Source organism: Coturnix japonica, chromosome 19 (assembly GCF_054131305.1).
Source record: "Coturnix japonica strain WE chromosome 19, WE-NBRP24, whole genome shotgun sequence".
NCBI classification, from domain to species: Eukaryota; Metazoa; Chordata; class Aves; order Galliformes; family Phasianidae; genus Coturnix; species Coturnix japonica.
Window position 1 is genome coordinate 14,183,660 of NC_140681.1, and position 18,060 is coordinate 14,201,719.

At 47.0% G+C, this 18,060-nt stretch overlaps 1 protein-coding gene and 1 long non-coding RNA gene across 8 annotated transcripts; one reads left to right on the forward strand and one right to left on the reverse strand.

Annotated features, from left to right (window-relative positions):
* The first annotated feature begins 58 nt into the window (after positions 1–58).
* UBE2V1 (ubiquitin conjugating enzyme E2 V1) lies at positions 59–11,773 on the forward strand. Of its 7 annotated transcripts, none has more exons than XM_085519871.1 (5): positions 59–206; positions 1,158–1,305; positions 8,734–8,882; positions 11,111–11,236; positions 11,602–11,773. In XM_085519871.1, the coding sequence occupies exons 3-5, from the start codon at positions 8,838–8,840 to the stop codon at positions 11,746–11,748; spliced, it is 318 nt and encodes a 105-aa protein (XP_085375997.1). In that variant the 5' UTR covers positions 59–206; positions 1,158–1,305; positions 8,734–8,837; the 3' UTR covers positions 11,749–11,773. The 7 variants fall into 7 exon arrangements, with proteins under 7 accessions (XP_085375997.1, XP_085375993.1, XP_085375995.1 ...); XM_085519867.1 differs by lacking the exons at positions 59–206; positions 1,158–1,305 and adding exons at positions 3,196–3,247; positions 3,852–3,980; XM_085519869.1 differs by lacking the exons at positions 59–206; positions 1,158–1,305 and adding exons at positions 3,196–3,247; positions 3,852–3,959.
* LOC146757868 (uncharacterized) lies at positions 2,366–3,162 on the reverse strand. Its single transcript, XR_014935852.1, has 2 exons — positions 3,057–3,162; positions 2,366–2,660 (listed from the first exon to the last, which is right to left on the reverse strand). It is a non-coding gene; the product is annotated as an uncharacterized LOC146757868 (long non-coding RNA).
* Positions 11,774–18,060: the final 6,287 nt, after the last annotated feature.

Sequence of the window (18,060 nt, forward strand, 5' to 3'; positions counted from 1 at the left end):
TTGCAGCCTGTTAAGCCTTGTTTACGTTGAAGTGGTTGCTTGTTCTTCAGCTTTGTTAGGAGCTCGACACTGCATTAGACCAGACTTCAGCACCTTTCCAGAAGTGCAATTAACTTCAATGGCATTGGATGCTAAGGATAAGATTGGGGAAAAAAAATTCCCTTAGCACAATATTAAGTGTTTACATCCAGCGGGCACTGAAATGAGTAAGTGTGGTTTGCTTCTTGTTTAATTCTCTTCTAAATGAAATCTTACTGAAGGTCAAAAAACTGAAGGTTCTCTTCACTAGTTGTAAACTGTATTGAGTTCATAGTGTACTTTCCTGAAGTACATGGTAAGGGGCTTTTAAGACATAGGTTATGGATGACCTTGATCTTGCTGTGTAAGCTTTGAAGTACCAATTTTCAATGATGGACAACACTTTAAAGGATTGGGACTTGCCATCTCTCCTTCAGTAAGAACTGATGAATGCTGAAGTCTGAGCTGGCTTCTACAAATAAAGTCACAGTTGGTACTATAGGTACCAAGTGTTTAATAAAGTATTCAGACCCTTAAGGACAACATTTTACTATTGTTAAATTGTCTTCTCCAATTGTCATAGTCAATGCTGGGATCTCTGTGGTTTTGGCAGTATAGAATACTTTGGTAAGCATTTAGTTGAAACTGAGGAAGAGGGAGGAGTACTCCTTTTATACTGCTATTGAAGAAAATAACTATGATTTTGTGTTGCCCTTGTTGAAAAGGGCAGCTCTCACCCAAGGTCTCCAGCACTAGCCTTGGTGAAGAAGGCCATGCATAGGAACATGCAGTGCTGGGGGCTGCAGCCAGAGACTGCCAGCTTGGTTAGGGGAGGTTGTTACAGGCCGTCAAGCTCTTTGTTAATTAATGCTGCTTCTCTCCCATCCAGGTATTTATAAAGCTTGATTCTGTTGGGTCAGAGTAGTTCCTAAAACACGTAGCAATAAAACTAGTTCTAATTTCCATGTACTGACTGTTGTATATCACAACCTTAGAGGTGAATATAGATTTTTGTGGGAAGAATGGTAGGTTCCTCTACTGGGCAAGTTGATGTGTCGTTTGTTACTTTGAATCAGTTAAGTTAGTTAACATTCTCAAGTTGTGGCTAAAACTTATTTTAAATTTCTTTGGTGTAACAGGTGTGACAGAAGTTGAACTACAGCGTGATGGGTGCTGCTGTGGTGGGGATGCAAACAATCGTGTGTCCAGAACAAAGAACGCTTCTCCCTCTGCTCCCCTTCCAGTGTGCAAGTTCCCTGCAGTTCTCGAAGTGTAGAGTACAAAGCTGTGAGTACAAAGAGCAGGAACAGTTACCTCTTCCATCTTGACAAAAACCTAAATTCATGTCTCCTTCTGTCCTGAGGCTCCAGTAATTCATATTCTAACAGCTTTGTAGTCCTCAGTTTTCTCTCTCTCCTGTCCTACTCCCTTCCCTTCTGCTCAGCTCCCTGGAGTTGAGTCAAGCAGAATCCCTAGCAGTGTTAATGAATGCTGGCTTGGTTCTGGTCTTTCTGCTGGATTCCAGAACTCCTTCATCTTCTTAAAGCAGTGGGTGCTTCTGTCAAATCCACATAGCGATTCTGAAGCAAAAAGCTACGTGGATCCTTTTCAACAGATGTAAATCTGGCTTAAGATGAATTTGCCTTAAGTTGATTAGGAACAGATTAGAGCTAAAACGGAACCAGCCCCTCTTAAGCTCCAGCGTGGGCCTGGGCTTCATTGTGACTGACACTTGCTGAGGCCACTTAGTTTCCCCCTGTCACTTCTCTAAAAGATGCGGGTGACCCTCTGCTCCCTGGGGCTCCCAGAACGGCAGCAGGAGGTGCAGAACAGCCTCCAGCAGCAGCAGCAAAACGCTGCCTTGATCCTGCCTGGAGCAGTTCTAAAATAGGAGGTTTGGACTGTCCTGAGGTGCCCATACCTGTTATCCCCTCCCAAACCTGGTGCAGAGGGGAAGGGGGCTGCAACAGTGGGGTTGCACTGAGCACCCACCTTGCCCCAGAACCGCAGCAGTTCCAACGGGAGCTCCTGGCATCTGCACCCCCAGCTCCAGGTCAGCTTTGCCGAGCAGTTGTGCCACCCAGCTTCTGCCCTGCTCGTTTCCCGTGCTGCTCTCGGCTGCCTCTGAAATGCAGCGTTAGGCTTCAGCTGTAGTCTGACCAGCAGCAAGACTGGCATTGCTGTTTTTAAAGCAGCATCAGTGAATAGCTGGTAGAAATGGTGCCGTAGCTGTGCGCTGTGGGGTTGATACAGCAGGATGAGGGTTTGAATGGCAGTCATGAGCCTCTAAATCTAATAATTTCTGTGAAATGTCCATGCGATGTCTCAGGACAAAATTCTGGGGATATGTAGTGCAAGACAAAGCAGAATTTATTAATTCATTTCCTCCCAGGTTTCTTTGTTTGTTTTTTACTGTACTGGCTAGACAGAGGCAAAGCAAAATGCTGCCGCTGAAGCACAGCCCTCTAGGTCCACCTGCTGTCAGGTCCCATCTGGCAACGCCTCTTTTCGATTCCATTTCTGCATAGTCCCAGCCTTTAGGAGCAAAGCGGGGACACCCATGTGTGCTGTGTCTTTCCTGCTGCAGACTGGCGGGCATTGCGTGCTGCTGGCTGCTTCCTTCGGCTGCGCTCACTGTGGGTCTGCACGGAACACACAGCACGGATTGCTGCCAGTGCTTCACGGCAACGAGAGAATGGCAGCAAATGAAAGGAAATGTTGCACCACTCTGGTACTTTCCTTAGCTGAAGACGTTTGGGAAGCAAATACATAGACAACACCAGATTATTACCAAGTGACTGGATAATTTAAGAGCATTAGGAGTTAAATGCTGCCTGCGTTCCGACCATAATGAACGTGGTTTGGCCATTATTAATTGCACTGGAGTTTTATAGGACGTTAAATGTTTGAAAGCGTGCCCGTGTTTCAGGCGTTCCTGAAGGATCCAGGGCTCTGCTGACCCGGACACGAGCCGGCTGCCGCCCTCGGGGGGCACGAACAGCTCGAGCCCCCCCAGCCCAACAGAGAACGCCGCTAACCTCGTTTGTGCCCGCCCGCGCGGCGAAGTTCGGGAGGCTTCCGGCGTGCACCACAGAGCTCTCCTCTTTCTCGCCTCGTCTTTAGCGCGCCCGCCCGCCCCGCGAGGCCTCACTTCCCGCGTTGCGCTGACGCGGCGTTGGGGGGCGGGTCCGGCGGCAGCGGCGCAAGATGGCGGCCACCACGGGTGCGGGTGAGCGGGCGGCGGGGCCGGGCTGGGCCGGGGGCGCTGGGAGGGGCCGCCCCTCTCCGCGGGGCAGCGGGCGGCGGGGCCGGGCCGGAAGGCGGCGACAGAGCGGCCAGGGCTGCGGAGAAGGGAACGGAGCGAGGGGGCGGCGGCGGGGACTGGGCCGAGGGGCGCGGCGCGGTGCCCGGCCGGGGGGCGGCTGGGCCGGGTGGGCCGAGGGCCGAGGGATGCGGCTGGGCGGGACTCGGGCACGGGAGCCGCGGAACGACCCGGGCGGAGGCACCGCCGAGCACAGGCCGCTCCCGGCCGCCCCCAGCCCGCAGTGAGTCCCGGCCCCGCCGCAGTGCTCCGGGCTGCGGGCGGAACGCGGCGCTGGGCGGCGGCTGCCGGGGAGCACAGGCCCGAGGAGCCGCTTCCGAAGGGCTCAGGAAGTTGAACGGCGATTTCCTGCCTCGTTCTGCACCTGCTATGAATGGTTGAACGGCCCCCTATGGTTATCGTTCACGTTACACTACATGGCAGTAACCAGACCTCAGTGTATCTTTTCCTGCTGATCCCTTCTGGCTGACCTGTGCGGACCAAATAATGTGGTTTCATTCCTGTTTGCCAGTCTCACCTACCTGCTCTTGTAAACAGTGTCCAGTGTGCCCTGACAGCGCCGTGCTCAGATCGCATCCTCTGGTGATAAATGTGGGAACATCCAAGGGCTGCACTGGAGGTACAGCGGAAATATCTAGAGGTACCTTCCTTACAGATAGGTTCCTGCTGGTGGCTTTCTGGCCTTCAAGAATAAATGTCACAGTGCAGTTAATTAATTAATGCAGTTAATAAGTAGTTACCAAGTTCATAAGAAGGTTCTCTGCTTGGAAGCAGGTGGCTGTGAGGTGTGGAGCACCTGGGTAAAGCCTATGGACAGAGCACATTTCCACTACCACATTATCTCACTTCTCTGCTCCTGTAATCCTGTCGGTCTGCTCACTTTATTTTGTATGTGTCTGGAAGAGCAAGGCCAGTGACTGCTGCTTTTAAGCCAGTGCAGCTTCATGAGTTATTGTCTGTGTGGTCCAGGAGAGGGGCAGGAAGATGGAGATCCAAACTGCAGTGACTGAGTTTGGGGCCGGTCCTGCACAGCTCCTCTGTGCAGTTGGGATGAGCTGTGTGTCAGTAGCCATTGTCCATCAGCCACGCTGTGCCTTTGGATGGCTGCATTACCTCATATTCTCCTGAACCGTCCCTGGCCTTCAGTGTTGGAAGCAGTGCAGAGTCAGGGAGATGGCAGGCAGGTGCTCAGCTCCTTGCCTCTAAAACATGAGCATCAGACAAGCACTGCACTTAGCTGCTCTTGAGGTCCTGTTTGTTTTAGTGCTGCTGGCAAGAGGAAATAGTGCAAAACAGTATGTGTCAAAAAAAGCCACGTTGCTGAAACACAGAACTTCTGCAGTAAGCCCCATGGTTGGGACTGAGGAACTTTTGCATACAGACCAGTGGTTTGCGCTGATGGGAGCGTTGTCCAGCCGTGAATCCCAGACAGCTGTACCTACCACCAACCTGCTCTGTCTGGGTGCACCAGTAAAGTATGGCTGGAGATTGTCCTTTTTGAAACAGAGAGCAGCATAGTGTTCCTGACAGCACCAGTAGAATCTGGGGTTTCCTGTATAAAGAAACATACAGCAATTCTTTTAAGATCCCCTGGTGAGTTGTCTTAGTTTCAGCTGGGACAGAATTGTTCCCTTCAGAATGTTGGGTATGATGCCATGTTTTGGTTCGAGGAGAAGAAAAACATTGATAGCACAGTGATGTTGATAATTGCTGCTAAGCAGTGCTGTGCAGAGCCAAGGCTCCAAGGAGCTGGGAGGGAACAGAATCAGGACAGCTGACTTACACCTGCCAAAGGGATATTCCATACCATACAACATCAAGCAGAAGGAGTTTAGAAGGGGCTGGGAGTTCATCACGCTTTCTTCTGCTGCTTGTCTTTTTCTCAGTAAACAGCTTTATCTTAACCCACAAGTTCTACTACATTTTCTCCTAATTTTCTCCCCCATCCTACTGGGGGGTGGAGGGAGGTGCTTAGCTGTCTGCTAAACTCCAACACTAGTGAAGAGCATTTTCAGTGCCCTTTGCTAAGCTGTTCTCTATGAAATATTTGTGCTTTAATCCTCAAGATTTCATTGTAGAAAGGAAAGAGATTCACTGACATTTTTGTTGGGCCTTTATTTCTTCCTGCTCGTGCTGAGGAGGAGCATTCAGGAGCATCCACTCTCAGGAGTATTGCCCACTTCATTTCACTGCTCTCACTGTGCTGTTTGCACTGTGGCACTGTACGGTTATTCAATTGTACAATCAATAGGTAAGCAGAGGTTTAAACAGATGTTTTGATAACATAGATTATCGTGATGGAGAGAAAGCCTATAATAAATGGAAATGCTCACCAATATTGAAGGCTTGCAATAAACTCCACAAAGGAGCAATCTCCAGAGAAGGAGATCCTTCCTTAGTGGCAGTCAGCCCTTAAATGGGATCTAGGAGAGATGCAGCCAGGCTCCACAGGGACAAAAGGCGAATCTCAGAGTGCTTTAAGGGCATTACAAACTCCAGCTGCATTTAACTATCTTCCAGGAATAATTCTGTTTCCCTGGTGCAGAACTGCAGTGTGTTCTGGCGGCCATAGGCTCCTGGTCCCAGTGTGACTGAGCTGGCCCAGCCTGTGGCTCACAGTCCAGCCAACAGCTCTGGTTCCTAACACTCATTGGTGCCATCCACGCCGCAGCACTGGAAGTTTTGGAAACAAAGGCTGAAGAGAATGTCACCTAGAACCCAGCAGCTCCTTAACTGCAACTTTAAGTTCAGCAAAATTCATGTCTTGACTTTCTGCAAAACTTCCCCTGTGATTCAGTGTTATTCTGAGATTTCCTGTAAAAAAATGAACTGTTTAATGAACTGTTACTGAATTAATGTCTGGATTTGAGGCTTCCTGTATGCAAATTTACTAAACATGAACTTCTTAGAGACTGTCCAAACCTGTGTGGTTTGAATGTTTTCCTTACTAGTGCAGTTATGTGGCTCAGCTTTCATAGGTTTGTTCTTCCGAATGATAGTAAATATTCTCTTTCGCTCTGTAATGCTTCTTCTGTTGTGTTTCTGGGAGCATTTCTGCAAGATCAAGGAAACTGCAAGTGAAACCATTACCTGTGTGGAATTGTGTGCTTATGCCATAAACACTCCCACTGCACGGGAGTCTTCTTGAGTCATAGCAAAGGCTCTATGAGAATGCATAGCTGGAAGTATTTTTTTATTAATTTTTAATTACCTGTGACTGTACTGAGGTTTTCTTGTGTTACACAAAGAACTCTCAGGAAAACAGGTTGGTTTGGGAACTGCCTGGGAGACCTTCCCTGCTACACCGTGAGCACTGCGGGAGGTGATGGGGTGGAGCAGGGCATCCCCCTGCCCTGCCTGACACACAGTGTTGGTGTGTGGAACAATTCAAGTCACTTTCCAGGAATTCTGGACAAAAGCACGGTGGTATGTTTGTGTACAGTCAGCAGTGGCAGTCCTGCCCAGGTGCTGTGGATCAGCAGGATGTGGTAGCCTGCATCCAACCCATTCCTCTGCCTTGTGTAAGGACGGGTCATTTGCTCATGCTCCCGCAGTGCTCACTGGAAAGCAATTGCTGTGGGACTGACAACCATTTCTGTTCACTTTTTCTGTGTAATAGGAGCCAGTGCAAGATGTGAGCAGTGAGCGCTCTGCAGACCTTGGACCTGTCAGGGACCTCAGAAATGCAGTTTGTGTTGGGTGGCTGATTCAGGCAGTCAGATGTGTGATGTGTGCTGCATCTGAGGAGCTGTGCCCTGAGGGAGCCCCGAGGTCAAGCTGCTTTCTCTTGCTGTAGCATTGCAAAGCTTTGCCTAGCTGTGCTTAGCAGTAAAGCTGCCCATTGGTCTAATTATGGCCTCGCCAGATGATGGAATCTTTAATTACATGATCACGTAATTTTTTCATGCAGGATTCCTGCCTCTTTCATTGAGCAGCGTGCTTGGTGCTCAGAGAAGGGGCAGGTAGGCAATATCTGTGGGTTTCTTCTTTATGTATGGCCTGCGTCTGCTTTCCTTAAAGCACGTGGTGCGGCCACCATGGCACTGATTCCTCCTTGGTTGTGATTTTGGTCTCACTCAGCTTCAGCAAGTTTCCTTCACACCACTGGTGAATATGAGGCAGTTTTAGTGAGCACTGACAGGGAGAGGCTCAGATCACATTTGCTGGGCATCACAGTAGTTTTGCCCAGGGAAATGTGGTTTGGTGGCATGATACGCTCAGTGGAGGTCCTGCAGAGCAGCAGCATGTGCAGGTGGTATCTATCTCTGTGGATTCCAGTTAGGATGGGATGTCTGATCTGCGTAGCCCAGTTGTGAGGAGCACACTTGGACCTTCCCTTGCTGAAGGCCCACAAGCTGCATCGTGATTTGGAGGTTTTGTGTTAGAGAGATGACATCTGTCTCACAGAGGTCCTATTCCTGCTCAGGGTTTGGGATCAGCCTCATGGTGATGGCTTCACAGCCTCACTGACTCATTTCCTTTCACAGCTGAAGGTTTGTATTGCTCAGCAGTCAGTCACAGCACGATCCAGCGTGGAGATGCACTGCACTGTGCCTTGCAGCCCCTCGTGCATTTGGTGCTGCTCTGATGGGACGGTGGATACCTCTCAGCTGGCTCTGGGCTCCTCTCTACAGCTGTGTCACTAAATCCTGTTTACCCAGAGTATTCTGAAACTTGATTATTGGGGATGTGGTACCAAACTGGCCAATAAACTAATTCCTTCTGTAACTTGTTTTTTTTTTTTGTAGTGAATCAAATTGTGGCAGCTATAATTCTGGGAGCAAGAGTGACTTCGACATTTAGTTTCTGTAGGCCATTAATATACTTTGAAGCAATTTTAAGAACACCAGAGCCACCAGACCTTAAGAACTGCTGCATTTTACAGAGCTTTAGGCCTTCTGCCCATGGCTGCCCATGTTTTCAGGGAGCTCTGGATGGTTCTCAGAGCTCTGTATTGGTTTCTTTCTGACATCCTCTGCGTGCACCGTGCTGTGAACGCTGGATGAGGTGACGCCTTAGGACAGGTCCACTGGGCTCACTTGGGATTCTTTTGCTGATGTGCTGCATCAGTGATGATGAAGAGCATTCGTTAGGATTTTCCATTATTGCACTTGGGACTTGACCCTGCTCATTTTGTAGGATCTTGTACATTTTTATGCTGCACATCATTTAAACAAGAGCTCATAGAGCTCTGTAATACTGTGTGTGTCTCTGAGTGGATGGAGAAGTTTCCTTTCATTTTGCTGCCTGCCCTAATATCTGGCCTGTCAGACTTTCAGCATATTTGGTATCACTTGAAATCTCCATTCTACGTAGAAGGCTGTTTGTATGCTGCTGAGAAATGGTGGTGTTTTAACATTTTTATTTAACGTATTGTTCTGATTGTTTTTTAGGAGTAAAAGTTCCTCGTAATTTTCGTCTGTTGGAAGAACTTGAAGAAGGTCAGAAAGGAGTAGGTGATGGAACAGTTAGTTGGGGCCTTGAAGATGATGAAGACATGACACTCACAAGATGGACAGGAATGATTATTGGGCCTCCAAGAGTAAGCATCCACTTTTAAATATTAAAATACCAATGCTACTTCGTTTTTTCTTCCTGTTCTCTTAATCTAAGCACTGAAATAAAAAAAAAAACAAACAAAACACAAATGAGTGGAAAAACTCTTCAGTAAACGACTTATGTTGAAAGATCAACTTATGTGTACTAATGGATTTCATGTATCTCTATGTCTTTTTGCTTACGATCTGGAACACTTTTAGTACCCATCTCTGGTTAGTTCTGTCACGTCTGCTTTGTATTTACAGATTCATTAAGACCTAACTTTTGAGATTCCAGGATTCTAGTATTCTCTGCTCTTGAATACAGTAAGGTTTAAAATCCTTCACTGAAATGTGCAACTAGGCCTATGTTGTCTTGTCAGCAATGATAGAAATCTGCAGCTCATGTTGTACTGCTAACCAGGGCTAGAGGACTAGCACGAAAGAATTATTCAGCTGTGCCTCTTTTGTCTTTCTGACACACTTAGGAATTCCAGTTTTTATTGTTATTTCTACCATTCCTGAGTTGAGGTAATTGTTTGAAAGCCACGGCCTGCTGGGAGCTTTCAGACATTCCTATTTGTGAGGAGGTTGCTCTGCTTTTACATCTGTTTTACACAGTCATGTTATTACCTTTTTTTTTTTTTTTTTTTAATAGGATGTGAGAAATGCTGGCTTTGGGAAAAAGTCAAAAAATCCTGTTTTCCTCTGAGCAGAAAACAGTCGCGCTTGTGGCAGGTGGAGGAATCTGGTGCTGGGTGTACTGCAGGGAAAATGAACTGCTGTGCTGAGCTGGGTCCAGGCTGCTGCTCTGGGCTGTCCCTGCTACCTTACATGGAAGCATACTGCTCCTCCCCAGGCTCAGTGCAGATGGTTTTGCAACCAGTCATTCCTCTTGCTTATACAAGCTATTCAATAACAGGGGTGCTGTCAGAACTTTGACTTGGTCTGGCTCTAGGCCTGTGCATGGTGAAGACTTTCTGTTCACTAGTCTTAATGCGATGTGGTTATATGCAAGGGCCATAAAAAGCTGCAGACTTTGGTGTGTTAATTGCTCTGTGCATAGAGCTCACATGGTTCTGTTAGGAGACTGGGACAGTCCAGGCTGAGTCAGGTAACTGTCCCCCAGTCTCTGGAACGATGTTGTTGCTGTTTGGAATCAGGATGTAGAAGGGTTGCTCCAAAAGTAATGCCTCCTGTTTTGTGATGTTGGCCTGTGATGTCAGAGGCGGATGTTGCTGGTGTGGCTGTAGGGGCTGAACCTTCCCACCAATGTCCTGTTCCATTTTGTTGCTGTGTGACAGCTGGCAGCAGAGGGGCAGCCTGACAGAGTGGTGTCTGACATAGAAGTATGGAACAAAGGGGCAGAACAGAAAAAATGGCACCCATTGACATTCATTGATGAATGCTGAACCTATATGGAGACCAGGCAGTGGATATTGGTGCAGTCATGCTGGTGCCTTTCTGCATTGTCAATAGCAGCGTGAAGGACAAGCCGTGTTCCAGGTGACCTTGCACAGCTGTCATACAACAAGATGAAGAGTGCCTTGACCAGCTCTTCTGCATGAATCAGCTAATGGTGGGGACTGTGTTGAAAAACAATGTTTTATAGCTGAGAATTTGCTCTATCAAATAATGTTATTGTGCTCTGTGTATCTGTGGTAGATTCTGTGGAAATAAATAGGAGACATTACTTTCGGAACAACCTGTGTACTTTAAATGTACTAGATTTTGGAGCATTCACTTTTCAGGGAGCTCATGCATTGGGTTGACGATTGACCAAAGAAAGTTTTTAAGTGAAGCTTTAGGACCAGCCAACTTCAGATGGCTCTCTACACTAAAGCTATAGCTTTGATTTCAAGATCATGCCTGTGATTAGTGAATTGATAAAAACAGAACTGATTTATAAAGATTGGTTGAAGAGCAGAAAACTAAACTATATGGTGATAAGAAAAACTTTTTCAGGGAGTGAACAGGAAGCAATGCCAACTTCATTCTTTATGTGAAAATTCAATGTGTGCTTAAAAAAATAGTAGAATTTAATATGCAGAAGAGCAGCATTTAGTGCTCAAATATTGTAAAATGAACCCAAAACAGGGGGAGGCAGCACAGAATGGAAGCAGCTGACCTTCTGTTTAGTGGTTTGTGTTCCTGAAATAACCACTGTTTTAACCAAGTGTTTGTTGAACTGCCTGATATAATTGTTCCCCCTTCCTGCTTTTTTTTCCCCCAGACAATTTATGAAAACAGAATATACAGCCTTAAAATAGAATGTGGGCCTAAGTATCCAGAAGCGCCTCCATTTGTAAGATTTGTAACAAAAATTAATATGAATGGAGTAAATAGTTCTAATGGAGTGGTAAGTGTTTGTTTTTTACTATTTTACATGGTTTTCACGTGCAGCTTCTAATGAATGCTTTTTATTTGCAGTTTGCTTTAGTACTTTTTGTTTGCTCGTACCATTTCTTGGAGTAGAAGAGGGGAGTAGGAGGGAACTGTACAAACTGAGAGAATTCTGGAATCAAAATGTACTTTTCTTGTACATTTGCAGCTTGCAAATAGTTCTGCATGGATTAATCATGCTTTCAGGAAAGCCACCTGCTTGCTTTTGCCTTCTTTGGTTTCTTCCACTCAGACTTCTTAAAAGATCTTTGGCTGGAGGGTGTGTGTGGGAGTTATTGACAGTTCTGATTGTGACAGGAATGGTGTTTTTGTCTGTTCTAGGTGGACCCCAGAGCCATATCAGTCCTAGCAAAATGGCAGAATTCTTTTAGCATCAAAGTTGTTCTGCAAGAGCTTCGGCGTCTAATGATGTCTAAAGAAAATATGAAACTTCCTCAGCCACCTGAAGGACAATGTTACAGCAATTAATTAAAAAAATAATCATGCCCCCTTATTCAATTTAAGCTGTCTTCATTTTCCACAGTAGTAAATTTTCTAGATGCATCTTGTAGACCTCAAAATACTGGAAAGGAAGTTCCCGTTCAGAGGAGATTTTTCTTGAGATACTGTAAATGATACTAATTTTTTTTTTCATTTGAAATATAAGTTGTGCTATAACAAATAATCCTGTTGTGTAACCACTGTCCACATAGCTGAACTTCTGGTATCAGGAAGAGTTGATTTAAATTTATTACTGTCAAGACCAGTGTGGCACATCTAACTTAACTGTGAAGCATACATCCCACAATCACCTTGCTGTGTGTCTGGCCAGGATTGTTTTGTTGTTTATTTTCTTTTTCTGTCTTTTGCAATAGAGTTGAAGCTCAGGGCTGTTTATTAGAATAGGCACAAAGGTTTTCTTTCCAGTACGACACTGGGCTTTATGGACTACTAATGGGGATGTGTGCTAACCTCCGTCATCCCTCCCTTTGTGCTATCTCTAGTAAAGGCTGAATGTGACTGTAGTCTTTTTTGGTTTTATATTTTTTTTTCATGCCATGGTAATCTGGGGCGAGCTTTCCTCCTTTCCTCTGGCCAAGGCATAGATTGTATTCCTCTTCCTGATCTCCCTCACCAGTAATGTGAGCGTTGGGTGAGAGATTCGGGGTTCTTTTAATCTCTTCCCTCTTCCCCTCTTTTTAGCAGGGATGCTGCTTTCTTTTTGCCCCTCTCTATGTCTCTTCTCACCCTTGGATGGCAGGGGTAAGCACTGGGGCAATAACTTGACCTATTCCCTCCTGCTTATCGTTTTGGTTTTGCAACAAATATAGTCTTCACCAGCCTGGGAATCAAGAGTATCCATTCTGATCGCAAACGTGGATGTTCCCTGTCCCTCTGGCTCTGCTGCCACACCACCCAGCTGGCTGCGGCTGATGTTAGATAGGCTTTTGACATGATGAAAAGAGCAGTAATATACCAGGATGACCAAAATCTGCTGCCAGGCTGCACGTAGGTTCAAAACACACACTCCAATCCGAGTAGCTGTATTTCTGGTGCTTTGGAATGACCCGGGAATGTTGACTAACTGAGTGCAGCACCCAGGTTGGCGCTTCTGAGGGTCTGACAGACAAATTGAGTCAGCGTAGATTCCATCAGGATTCTCTGAGTCTTGGAAGAGGAAACGCCCTGGTGAAGATCCGGGGAAGTGGTGCAGAGTGAGGACGGGTATTGGCTTTGCATCCTGGCAAATTGCTGCCTTTTCTGTTTTACTGTTGGACCACTAACTGCAGTGTGGATGCAAGCTTACATGCAGCCAACCTAGTGTGTCTGGAATTTTATGAAAAGATCAAGTGTTTGTGTAAAAAAAGAAAAAAAGAAAAAGAAAAAAAGAAAATAAAACTCCATTTTAAAGCAGCAGCTATCAAGTCAGTGAACAACAATGTTTCCATTAACTCTTTTGAGGAAAATATTAGTTGTAAGGATTTAACATCCTCTGTAATTAAGGTTTAACATAACAGTATTCCATAAGCAGCCTTTTTATTGTATCAGACCATTGCCTGATTTTAATATAATAAAAAGTGTGCATTAATATTAGAAGGCTTTAATTGTATTTATGTTTAGATTTTGATCCCCTATGGAATTTTTGATTTGTTGGAAGTATCTTCCTACAGATCACACTTAGTTAACAGCATGGAAACTGGTGGTGAAAGGCAATTGTCTTTATCCAGCTGCTGCTGCTGCTGTGCCAAGGAGCTTTAGTTTTAATTTAGCCCTCGGACAGAGCTGTGTAGAGCTGTCAGTGGCGATGCCAGTGGTGCTGAGGAGCTGCCTGGAGTGCCGGTACTGCAGTGCCCTAATGCTGAGGAAGTCAAATCCACGTGTGGTTGCATGCAGCATTGCCGAGTTAATGAAGAACTTCACAGCCTGAAGGTTCACCTGGTTCTTCTCAGCTGGTGAACTGTGAAAAGCAAACCTCTGCAAACCTGGATGAAGTTGGAGCTGCACAATTTGGGCTTTTCTGGGTGCAAATTGCCTCCACTAATGAAGATTACCAGAAAGACCCAGTTGTGTGTTCAGTGTTGTGATGAAACACATTTCTGGGTATGGGGACAGGAAACGGAATGAGCTGCATGTGTGAAACTCCTGCTGTCCTCTGGTCTGTGCTGGTCATAACCCAGAGGGCATCTGTGACGACAGGGAGACTAACACTGTGTCAGCACTGTGTGTGTTTGAAGTAGCTCTGTATCTAAAGGTGTTAAATGGGAACCGGGAAAATACTTGGTCATTGTGGAGCGGTTCCTGTACAGCTCTGCTTTACTCCCTGCTGGGAGTGTCCGTGTGCTGCTCAGGACGGGCTGGTTGGTGCCTGGTTGGTGCTTCCCCACCTTCAAACTGCAGGTGCTGGTTTGAAACTCCAGAACGGTCAGATGTGCGTCGCAGGGTGCACAGGTTGGTGTGTCCTGCTTTGACCTGGGCCACGCTTCACTGGGGTCTGTGCTACCCATAGTCCTTGTGATACAGTGATACAGTGCTGGGGGGGGGATGCTTTAAGAAAGAAAGAAAAAGTGTTTCACTGTTCATTGTCTTATATTGGAGGTGCACTCGGGAGCACTTTGGCACAGTGGTGTTCCATGCTAAGTGTGAGCAGCATGAAGAGCAGCTCAATAAGACTGAGATGCTGTGGAGTCTTCATGCTGCCACTGATCCCCGTGCTTTGGCTCTGTCAGCTGTGTGCGACCTCAGAGCTCCGCGGGGGCTGAGCATCATCCCTGCCAGCACCAACCCGGGCTGCTCGGGCTGCACACACGGAGCTGGGCAGTCAGCTGCGTGTATTCCTGCGTGTATTCCGCTGGCAGTGCAGGGCAGGGCGCTCAGCTGTCCCTGCTGACCTTGGTTTGCAGTCCGATCCGGTGTCTGTTGAAGTAAAGGTGTGAGAGATAATAAATACCCCTGTTACCCCGAAATGCTGCTGCTCGGGGGCTGGGGGTGTCCGCTGGGGGCGGCCCTGCGCAGCGGACCCGCTGCCCGACCCCGCGCTGCGCTGTGCCGGATCGGCCGCCAGGGGGCGCCACAGCGCCGCGCAGCGCTGAGTGCCGGGAGGTTCGATCCGCGCGTGGGGACCGTGGGTCCATCAATTAATAATTTAAAAGGCCGTGGAACGAGGATTTGATTTGATTTGATTTGATTTGATTTGATTTGATTTGATTTGATTTGTTTTGTTTTTGTTTTGTTTTGTTTTGCTTTGCTTTGCTTTGCTTTGCTTTGCTTTGTTCTGTTTTTTACTGTGCCATTAGGGGAATGCCACCAGTGCAGTGAGATCTGAGTTGCTAATAAAGAGCTTATTTGCTTCTTGCTCTGATGTAATTAAGCTCTGTGTATTTGTATGGGGAGAACATGCTCAAATATGGTTGACAATTTGCCACAATTGGTGGCAAATGGGTGCCCCACTCCTCCCAGTAGCAGACTTTGCTGTGTCCTGCCCAGAGCCGTCGTGCTGTTTGTGGCTCACCTCGTGTTTGTGGTACTTGGCCGCTGGGCACTTGAGGTTGTGCTTCATCCCCAGGACGGTGCTTCCTACATCAAGGAAAAGCACAGTGAATTCACTGCTTTATTTTAATCTGGCATTGGCTTACAGTGAAACAAGGAAGTTCCAGTTCTGCATGTACCTGTAAACGTGTCTGCTTCAAGCTCTATCTTGAGCTGAAAGGAGTTGAAGAAAGTTCTAGGATGATATTCTTAGTATATAACCTTCTTTACATGTTAATTTGAATGTAAGAAAGCTTCCCTGGTGGCTTAGAGTTTTCCTAAGTGAGTGGAAACTGACACATTGCATGAATCCTTGGCTAAGATGCTCTCCAAAGGCAAACTAACCAAGATGAAAACCAAGAATTCTAGAAAGAGAAAGGAAGCAAAATTCTGAGCCAGCATGAGTCCATTGTACCTTGTCCCTGCTCTTTTTGTAGGTCTGTGTGTTCATAGGTTTCCTCATCCTGGTCTTCAGATCTGCAGAGGTTTGTGGACTCGAGATGGAGGACCCCAGGGAAGGTTCTGCATGTCTGTGTCCATGCGCTGTGAGCGCAGGGGCTGGACGGGCCGGGGGCAGGCAGGGCTGGCAGCACTGGGAGCAGCACGGCTGTGAAAGGACAAACAGCTGCTTTCTCTCCATGTAGAACAGGGGAGCATGTGTCAGAGAAACGCACACACAGACCCACACCTTCAGAAGTGTTCCTGGAAACTGGGAGTAATGCTTAATTACAGCTTTTTGTAATCACTGAGGCTTGGATGCTGTGTAAATAGGGTCTTGATGAAGAACAACTGTCTGACACTGCGGCAGCGACTGAGACTTGAGAAACAACTGCGGGAGATATTTGCCAAACTTCTTTCCCTCCGAAGAGACCTCTCAAATCCCTGGGCTACCAGATCATGCCTTGTCCGGGGTTAGTAACCAGATGTTTTTCAGCTGCTCGGACTGCTTTCCAGCTGAGACTCAATGAGTGGCTGTCCAGCGTGTAAGTATTAATATAAACATTTTAGAGGCCTTGCCTGGAGCAAACCATTAAAAACTTCCCACAGTACCATGAGCGATGCTGGCTTCCTGGGACCAGCAGCAGGAGCGGGGTGGGAGCGGGGCCGGCAGGCTGCCACCTGCTGCAGGGGCCGCCCCGCGCTCCAGTGGCGCCAGAGCAGTGTGGTCCCTGGAATGTGATTATTTACGTTAGCAGATAATTTAGGCCAGAAGGCTCCGAGTGTTCGTCCTGTGGATGTCGTCATGCTTCCCAGCAGAACACAGTCCTGCGTCCTCTGTCTCTTCCCCTCACCCCACAAGTGCACCGAAATTGCTTTCAACTTTCCTTCTTCTGAAGGGCCCCTGTCCACTCGGTTTAAGCTTGTTTGCAGCTTGTTTGGGCCTGTCAGAAGGGGAGGTTTGCATTAAACCCAGTGTTTAGAGCCTTGGTTTTAGTTATTAGATATCTTTCCAAAAAAAAAAAAAAGTTTCTAACAGGGAGTTCTTCTGAAATATTCTCTGTTCCGTATGTGAATTCAAACGTGAGCTCTGAAAGATGCTGCTGCCCTGTTGTGGTGCAAGGAGCAGCTCCCAGTGTCCTTGTCATGGTTTTGTAATTTTGCATTACTTCCATCGAGTTTTGGGGCTTCACTTCTCCAAGACCTGGGCTGCTCTCAAACCCAGTGGCATTTTGCAACAAGCCTTGGTCCCGTCAGCCCCAGGGGACACATCCCTGCAATTCACATGCATGTCTCCTCATGGGGTGGTTGGAGTCAAGTGTTTGGGAGTGCGCACAGGCACAGAGCTGCCCAGCCCAGACTGGGACCTGGCTCTGTCTGTTTCCATCCCCTGCATCCCTGTGTGGGAGGAGGACATGCGTGGCTGAAAAGGAAGCAGAGGAGTTTTTCCTCTTTGTCTCACAAGTTGAGGCATCGCTCCAAGTGGGAGCTTTCTGCCCTAGAAACTGAGTGTTTTCAGTCATTCAGTTTCCTTGTACTTCTCACTCATTTTTTACTCGTTCCAATTTATTTTAATGACCCTCAAGACACTTGTTTGTAATAATAAACAGCAAATGCGTGGACACAAACGAAACCATTTCAGGTCCGAGTGTTTTTAGTAGCCTTGCTGTGAGAAACAGACCCCAGCCCAAATGTGAAGAAACACTACGAAGGCTCCCTCCCACTGCACTGAAATCTGATTTCAGAGCCCAGGACAGCTATTGCAGCACCATGCTGACTCCACACCAGCCCTTCAGACAAGACTCCCCTTGGTGCCCCTGAAAGCCATTTCCATGCTTTTGTCTTCTAAACATCACCTGATTTAAGCAAACAAAAGACAGGGTGTCAGGTAAATATATTTTATTAATATGATAGGTTTAAGTTAGAGGAAAGCATAAAAAGCTGGAGATGACAGAGAGAAAGCAGAATGGAGGCTTTGGGGGGCTGAAGGTGGGGGTGAAGCTGTGGTTCATTGGCTCTGCAAGTGCGGAGATGCCGAACTGAGGCTGGTGTGTACATGGAGCTGTGGCTTTGCATTCCATTCCATTTTGCATTACAGTCCTCACAAGCACACATGGCCCCATCTGGGGGATGGATGCAAAATTCCCATCTGGGTTGCTGTAGCAATACAATGCAAGGGAAAAAGTGACAATCTACATTGTTAGGCCTTGCACTGTTTAATTAAGTAAAATGTTATTAGCTATTTTCAGTCATGTAACAACTTGGAGGGAGTCATTGTTTGCCAAGAAAAATAATCTTTTGGGTCACCCAGCATCCTAAGCAGGCCCATGGCTGCAG